Here is an 8,739-nt window from a genome sequence, read left to right on the forward strand (position 1 = left end):
AATAAAATGACAGGACATGCACTCAACCTGAATAAATCTTTGTGTAATATTTTCTTTTGCATGTGTTTTCCAAATTATAATTGCAATTAGGAATAGAGTGAAGAAACACTGTAATAATTTGTACCACAAAAGTGGAAGATGAGACCTGTATATAATAGGTACCTTATCATCCGTAATTTGAATGTGAATCAGGAGAGAAGCCAGTTCCAGATCCTCATTTGAGCTGTTCTTCAAAGGAACTGAGCGAAACCCTGAAAGGAGTGCAAATAAGTGTTTACAGGAGTGGGATTAGTAAGAAAGAGTAACAATGTCACTTTTCCTTAAGTTTCCAGGTGTTTTGCATCCTCTCTGGTTCTAACTTCACAAAGGTCAGAGTTGCAAGTTGCTCCAAAGTGTGTTGCTGTTGCAAACTGTAATGCTAATCTAATGATGAGTAAAGGTCCTCATCAATCTGACAAGAAATTAAATCTCAAAGGAGTTTCTTATCAGGGGTCCCTATATATTGCAAAATTGCAGTGTTGTGTCATTTTCATGGATCTTTAATATCCTCAAACATAAAACCAGCTGGATGCCAGCTTTTGAAAAGTCATCACATGTTAACACGTCTGTATTTACTAGATAGCAATGTATAGAAAATCCCATTCATCAATTCTTTTATGTTTTCTAATTGTCTGCTATGCCCAACATTAAAACGGCAAAAAAACGTCAGGCTACTGCTGCTCGGAATGAACAGAAATTCCCCAGGCTCGGCTGAGATTTTCCTGACGTGTCACTATCTCGGAGAATAGCCTATGTGCTTACTTTGCTTGACATTTGTTCAAGACAAAGACCATATCATCTGAAGAAGTTTAAACAAAGGAGAGGAATGTTTGTGGAGTCTTGGAATATCAATTTGAGGTTCTCGGATCCCATAAAACCAGCAAAGCACCTGGATACACCAACGGGCGATGGGTAGAGTTCTGGTTCCAACACAGTGATTTATTTATTTGTTTGGTATGAATCGCAGGCTTTTTGAATTGCAAGCTGGGTTAAGATTCTATGCTTTAATCAATTGGTAAAGAGAATGCTGATGTCCTGGCAAAAGGGTGGTGTCTGGGGATTACCGAGCTGAGGGGCCTCTTCCAAATTCCTCCACCACAAGTGACACGTGCCCGGAGCATTCACTCTGAGTTATTGCTGCGTGGAGCGCGTTGGGGAGACAGTCGAAATTGATTTAATTATATTCACTTTCACTTCAGGTGGAGAGATTACATTAATTCGATTTGCAGATGCAGCCTGTGAATATGTTAAAACAAGAGTAGAAAGTCTAAATATTTGTTATTTTGTGGAGCCGTTCGACTTGTCACATTGTTTTCTTTCATACACTTGTACTCCAGTTTTAACTTTAAAAATGCTTTCTCAAAAAATGTAGTCTTAATTCTTTTGAATCCCAGCTCTGCTATTTACCGATAATTTTTCGTTTCTCATGAATGACTCAAGCCTGGCTGGGCGAACAAACTAAAGTACCGGCGATTTTCGACCGTCTCCTCTTGTCAGGTGACTCTTTCAAAATAGTGCAATTTTGTGCTCTCAAAAAAATAAAAAGCACAAAGCATGTCTTCTTTTTTTCGTTTGCAGCATATGGCTATGAGTAGCATCATAGGCCGAGGGTGTGTCCGTGCCGCTGATGCAACGCATCCTGAAGGTTAGGGCAGGAATTTGGTATTTGTTCAGGGTGCCGGTGATAGTTTGCCTACTCTTCGTGAAGGACACTGAGATTTTTAATGATCAACACTGATAAAAAAAAAGTTTTGTTTCTCTGAAGCATAAAATTGAAGACTGACAGCAGAAGTGATGAAATTTGTTTCCTCTCGGCGATAGTGTCATCAAAATACAGCAATACTCACCAGTCTTGAGGTTCCTCACTGTAAATGTGGCATGGGCCAGGAAGTTTGGATCGCTAAACATGTCTTCCTCGTAGACGGTAAAGCGTAGAAACGAGATGTCTGGGAAGATGACATCAAAAACGAGCGTAGACAGCTGCCACGTCGGGCAGATGCCATTATCAACTGCACAATAGGGATGTAAAGCAGAACAAATTCCAATTCTCCGAGGTAGTATTTCATTTTGGCAAAGACAAAGAAACAATCACTTGCATAAAACAAAAATAGGAAGTAAAAAATATATTCAAATTGTGACTCCATTCAAAATGAATCTTAAACAGACATGCAAGTTTTCAATGCACAGAAATTAACCTGGAAAAAGTTTCATGAAAAATCTTTTCACAATCTCAAAATATAACGGCCTAACCTCAAACGTGAGAACCAATTAGCTTGAAGGTGGGGGAGACCAAACAAACATTACCTACTACGTTGGTTTTGTATTTATTTCCATTTTCTTGAGGTTCACAGATCTCTACCTCCACGAATGGGTTACTGATGCTTCGGCTTCCTCTGGGTAGATGTCTCCCTCCATAGATCTGATGTGGACAGGACGTAAATTGATTAAACTCAATAACGGTGAAGTCTCTTCCCCATGATGGCTGCTGATACACAGTTCTACATTGATCATGTCTACACAGATCCTGAAGATGCTCCAACAAAGGCAAAACTGCTATAGTTAGGTCGGTTGGCTGAGAATGCCCTGTAGAGGATCACTGTGCTTGTGTGGTCTTTAGCTGTTGAAACTGCCTCTGGTACCAAATTAGGCCTTCTCTAAACTGGCAGGAGAACCTTTGTATTTCAGATAATAAGTCGAACTAGCATATGGTGCAGGGCACTTAAAGTTCACAGACTTTAAACAACAGAAAATCTTTATTCGTTAAGAAATTATACAAGGTGCAAGGAAAAGCAGATGCTGATCAACTACACTCCAAAATATTCAGCTCTTCCAGCTTCTCTAAATATTTACAATGATCTGCAGAGTGAAGCCGTTCAAATGTGAAGGAAAGAAGGGGTCATATGAGGGAACACGCATCTGTTCTGGTTGCAGGACATATCCAGAGTGGCCATTGAGGGCAAACAGGGCCTGGTTCAGCTGCATGGCTTTGTCTAAAGGGATGACGAAACACAGAAAATTGAATTACAGCTTCGATGATTAATAATTCAAATGAATATTTTTGTTAGTTCATTATTCTACTCTGATAATAACAAACACACCTGGTGTCTGAAAATTCAATGCTGCCATATGAACATTACAAGCCCAAAATATCAGTGGGTTGTAGTTGGAGGAGTCGATCCGCTGGCCTTTAGGGTATACCCGGCTCAAATGCCGTCTGTTATGATGCATGAGCTCCCGCCCTTTAGCAGATTGGCTGCAGATCTTCTCCACCTTTGTCTCATTTAGGGAGGACATGTCTCTGCAACTGGTTTTCTCCTCTGTGGAAGGCAATGACCAACACACATATGAAAGGGTGATACCCACCACCAAAAGTTATTATTAAAGCAACAGCTTCACATCAATCTTTAATCACCAGGATGACACTTAGAGCTCGGCCAAGATTTGAACCCAGGATAACTAGAAAACTCAGATTTGAGTGTGTGTACCTCGAGGCTATTCTGCCAGCCACTTAACTCTTTCAATGTTGGGTGAAAACAAGTATATATATATATATATATATATATATATATATATATATATATATATATATATATATATATATATATATATATATATATATATATATACATACAAATACATACATATCCATCGGAACCAGACTCTGTACAGAGCGTCGGTGCTGCCGAAGCAGTTTCCTTGGCTATTGGGCACAATCCTGGATGGGTCGCCACTCCAACGCAGGATACTCGAATGACTCGATCATCCCAGCAAGCTGGTACTCATTTTGCCGACCTCAGATGGATGGCAGGCTGAGTCAACCCCCTGGTGAAGTAATGCAGTGGGCAACGAGGCTTGAACTCAGGACCCTTGGATCCCAAGCTGCCACCCAAACCACTGAGCCAACACCAGGCTTATATATACATATATATGTATATATTTTAAACTATTAACAGATAATCTCGCACTTACACTGGGCTCAACATGGTTTACAAATATATGCACATATATATATATATATATATATATATATATATATATATATATATATATATATATATATATATATATATATATATATATATATATAATATGTTACGGATTTCAGAATCTCATCCGACGAATGCATACCAACATCTAGGTCCTCAGATAGTTATTTCCCTAACTGCATGTCCAGGATAGACCCATCCCCATGTCTGGTGGGATTCTAAATGTGATGCGTTGAGAAGGGTAGAGAATAGATCCCCTCTCTTATGAGAAGCTTTTTCTCTTGACGAAGACATTCATGCATGACGTTTCTTTCACGGACGTCAACGCCCGCCTTTTTCCATCAACGTTGACCCCTGTTTCTTTCACCGACGCCGAGACCAGCCTTTTTGCCATCGACGATCGACACCCCGTTCCGCAGCTCCATGGACGCTGGTTGGCTTCTTTTCATATTGGGCTGAACAGTGAAGTGATAATTGTTGTTGACAGTTTTATGAGTGCTTCACGTTTGTGCTCAGTAATTCTGACAAATGGCTGCTTTTTGCTCACCCAGCACAACAGACATGGCCTCGTAAGCAAGGAATAACCTGCGGGCCATGCAGGTTGTCACGGTAACAATGTGCAAGTGTGACGAGGTGAATTTGGGGGGAGTCTGTGCCACCGAGACAGGCCACCTACAAAAAAGAGGGAGCGGTGAGAGCGGAGCACGCGCGGGTCAGTCGACGAGTGAGGCATGGGTCAGCCGACGAGTCAGTTTGTCAGTCAGTTGGCGATAGCTACTTGCGGTTCTGACAGCTTTGAGAGCATTTCATCGTTCCCGTCAAACGGTTTGCTTCATCCGTGCCAGCCAGATCGTTACTTCATCGTTCCAGTCAGACGGTCGCTCTTGGCATACCTGTTTCTTGGGGGTGACATCGACTGGCATTCAAGCCTGTTTGCGAGTGGGTGTATGGCAAGGCTGGGAGCTGGCGATGGGTAAGGCACGCTCACACATTTCAGGACGTTTTTGTTTGATGGACAACTTCTCTTTGGTGAGCGAGACGATTCTTCTTCCCCCCTGAATGATCTACTGGGTACCCTTGTCTGTGTTTAGTTGTTAAGTAAGTCAATCCCCTGATAAGCATCTGCTCTATGTCTCTTTTCTATCATTCTGATTGATTTTGCCTGATTAATTATTTATTTGCTTGCGATCATTTTGATTGATTTGGAATTTATTTATTTTTACCTCATGGAAATAAAATTCTTTTTATTTATTTATTTTCTTATTAATAAATTGCTTGTTGATGTTCCAACCTGTTCGTGCTTGTCCTTTCCTTCCATTGATCCAGCAGTGTCTGAACCTAGATAGACTGGGAGGTAATTACCACAGACTTGACCAATAAATAGTCGGCACACACCAGCGGTTAAACACTCAGCCGCCCTTATTAAGATCTAATCAAGATAAGATTGGTGCTTTGCTGAGGGCATGCTCCCCGTTCTGGCAACCACGTGACCTCTAGTTAAACGGCATAATTAGATGGTGGACACTGGAACTCGTGGTTAACTGGGTGGCGTTCGTGGTTCTAAAGCAACTCACCGAACCACAACGTTAATTGTGAGCGGTGGCCCCAGGTCCGGCTCTTCTGAGGACAAACAGGGATTAAACTTCCTGAGTAACAAACGGGTGGCTCGGTACCCGTGAACGTAACAATATATTTGCGGGGGGAGGGGGGGGGAGCAACATATATATATATATATATATATATATATATCATGCATGAGATTTTGAATTTAAAAAAGATTAACTTGATTTCTAATCCACAATGACCTATTAAGAATGTCCTCAAAATCTCATTTCATGCTGATCATCTGTAATTCTATACTATAAAAGGAGCCGTGCATGATTCCCAGTTCACCCATCGGTTGGACAGCTTACCTGACTCCACCCACAATTTCTTAACTTCAGCCACGATGTTGATACTTACTGGTTTATGAAGTCAAAGACCTCTTCGGAGCTGTCATTTTCACAATCACCCTGCCCTCCCTATAAGTTTCCCCTCCAGTGTAAAACTACCAAAGCGACTGTTAAGATGATTTTTAGCCGATAGGTGTCACAGGCCTTGTGAAGATAGGCCTCAGCGATCGAGGCAGTGGTGTTTTTTTTAATATAACCCCCCCCCCCCCCAAAAAAAATAACTATGTGGCACTCTCAAGCAGGGATTTTTACTGTGGAGGTTACGTGGCTTCTTGATATCATTTCAGACTATTTTCTCTTAAATTACTTGACCGGGGCCAGAAAACCGACGTTATTATAAAGGTATTTGTTGAGGACTTCCAGGAATCTCACGACATTGTCAAGGAAAACATCCATCATTATTTACTTTTAATGTGTATATCCGCATTAGGAAGCCCATAATTGGTTTTGAGTCACAAGATCACTTGACAGTTGCAATTCTACGGAGAGCTTGCCTGACTACACCTACAATTTATTTCGATACTACTCCACCCACAAAACAAATATTGGTCAGGGCGAGAAAGCAATGTTTTTGTGAATATTTAGCATATCTTAGCAGGATTGTGAATTGGACAGGTGACCGTGACGGGCCATGACATGTAGGAGCCGTAATGTTGCTGTTTCGATCGCGGTTTCTATGAAGTTGGTGATAGCATGATAAGGTGGGGGAGGGGGAAGGTTGCCTTAAATATCCTGCTGTTTCGATGCGGGAATACCTGTTTACTTTCATGAGGGGGTGGAGGGTGAGGAGGGGAGTACAGAGTTGGGGTTGGAAAGGGGGGGCAGCAAAGATGGGACAGAGTAGAAAGGGGGAGGTTGACTTTGGGGAAGAGGGGTTGAGGAGTCTCAGTTGTGAGGGGGGGGTGGGTTTGAGGAGTTGTGTTGGGATGGGTAGGGGGTTTGAACACTTGGATTGGGGAGTGGATTGAGGCCTTAGGGTTGGGAGGGGCAGTGTGAGGACTTGCAGTTGAGGGGGTAAACTTTTAAGGTTTGGGAGGGGAGGGAGAGGACGTGTGGTTGCGGGGGAAGAGGGAGAGAGCAAATATTGGACTGAATTGGGAGAGGGAGGTTGAGGCTTTAGTGTGGGTGGAGGGGGGGTGACTCTTTGTGAGGGGAGGGGAGGGGTAGGGGTTGTGGTGGGGAGAATGGGGGTTTGAAGACTTGGAGTGGGGAGGGGATTGACACCTTAGGGTTGGGTGGGAGAGAGTGAGGACTTGGGGTTTGCGAGATGGGGGGAGTTGAGGACTTGAAATTACGTTTTATATTGCATGAATGAAAGTGACATGAAAAGGTGAAGGTGACCTGATGTAATCTTGATTTCAGATTTGCAGGCCCAGATGAGCTGCTTATTTTTATTATTATTATGAATTCGCAAACACCACCCATTGCTTCACTGACAGGAATACTGAGAAAGGGGAGAAAGAGGAGAAAGAAGAGAAAGAAGAGAAAGAAGAGAAAGAAGAGAAAGAAGAGAAAGAAGAGAGAAAGAAGAGAGAAAGAAGAGAGAAAGAAGAGAGAAAGAAGAGAGAAAGAAGAGAGAAAGAAGAGAGAAAGAAGAGAGAAAGAAGAGAGAAAGAAGAGAGAAAGAAGAGAGAAAGAAGAGAGAAAGAAGAGAGAAAGAAGAGAGAAAGAAGAGAGAAAGAAGAGAGAAAGAAGAGAGAAAGAAGAGAGAAAGAAGAGAGAAAGAAGAGAGAAAGAAAGAAGAGAAAGAAAGAGAAAGAAAAGAAAAGAAAAGGAAAGAAAGAAAGAAAGAAAGAAAAGAGAAGAGAAAGAAGAGAGAAAGAAGAGAGAGAGAAGAGAAAGAAGAGAAAGAAGAGAGAAAGAAGAGAGAAAGAAGAGCGAAAGAAGAGAGAAAGAAGAGAGAAAGAAAGAGAAAAGAAAGAAGAGAAAGAAAGAAAGAAGAGAAAGAAAGAAAGAAGAGAAAGAAAGAAGAGAAAGAAAGAAGAGAAAGAAAGAAAGAAAGAAAGACAAAGAAAGAAGAGAAAGAAAGAAAGAAAGAAAGAAAGAAAGAAAGAAAGAAGAGAAAGAAAGAAAGAAAGAAGGAAAGAAAGAAAGAAAGAAAGAGAAAGAAAGAGAGAGAAAGAAAGAAAGAGAGAGAAAGAAAGAAGAGAAAGAAAGAAAGAAAGAAAGAAAGAAAGAAGAGAAAGAAAGAAGAGAAAAAAAGAAAGAAAGAAGAGAAAGAAAGAAAGAAAGAAGAGAAAGAAAGAAAGAAGAGAAAGGAAAGAAAGAAGAGAAAGGAAAGAAAGAAGAGAAAGAAAGAAAGAAGAGAAAGAAAGAAAGAAGAGAAAGAAAGAAAGAAGAGAAAGAAAGAAAGAAGAGAAAGAAAGAAAGAAGAGAAAGAAAGAAAGAAGAGAAAGAAGGAAAGAAGAGAAAGAAAGAAAGAAAGAAAGAAGAGAAGGAAAGAAGAGAAAGAAAGAAAGAGGAAAGAAAGAAGAGAAAGAAAGAAAGGAAAGAAAAAGAAAGAAAGGAAAGAAAGCAAGAAGGAAAGAAAGAAAGAAAGAGAAGAGAAAGAAAGAAAGAAGAGAAAGAAAGAAGAGAAAGAAAGAAGAGAAAGAAAGAGAAAGAAAGAGAAAGAAAGAAAGAAAGAAAGAAGAGAAAGAAAGAAAGAAAGAAAGAAAGAAAGAAGAGAAAGAAAGAAGAGAAAGAAAGAAAGAGAGAAAGAAAGAAGAGAAAGAAAGAAAGAAGAGAAAGGAAAGAAAGAAGAGAAACAAAGAAAGAAGAGA

At 40.7% G+C, this 8,739-nt stretch overlaps 1 protein-coding gene across 3 annotated transcripts in view; it reads right to left on the minus strand.

Annotated features, from left to right (window-relative positions):
* LOC147023228 (1-phosphatidylinositol 4,5-bisphosphate phosphodiesterase gamma-1-like) overlaps positions 1–8,739 on the minus strand; it is a 178,743-nt gene that overhangs the window by 13,698 nt on the left and 156,306 nt on the right. For all 3 annotated transcript variants that reach the window (XM_085888403.1, XM_085888404.1, XM_085888405.1), the window contains 5 exons: positions 3,138–3,356; positions 2,890–3,029; positions 2,344–2,458; positions 1,887–2,048; positions 163–251 (listed from right to left, as the gene is read on the minus strand). In XM_085888403.1, the coding sequence (XP_085744529.1) occupies positions 163–251; positions 1,887–2,048; positions 2,344–2,458; positions 2,890–3,029; positions 3,138–3,356 (725 nt within the window). The remainder of the gene's footprint in view (positions 1–162; positions 252–1,886; positions 2,049–2,343; positions 2,459–2,889; positions 3,030–3,137; positions 3,357–8,739) is intronic.

The sequence above is a fragment of the Eptatretus burgeri genome, chromosome 7 (genome assembly GCF_056783735.1).
Source record: "Eptatretus burgeri isolate ZD-2024b chromosome 7, Ebu_testis_v1, whole genome shotgun sequence".
Taxonomy (NCBI): domain Eukaryota; kingdom Metazoa; phylum Chordata; class Myxini; order Myxiniformes; family Myxinidae; genus Eptatretus; species Eptatretus burgeri.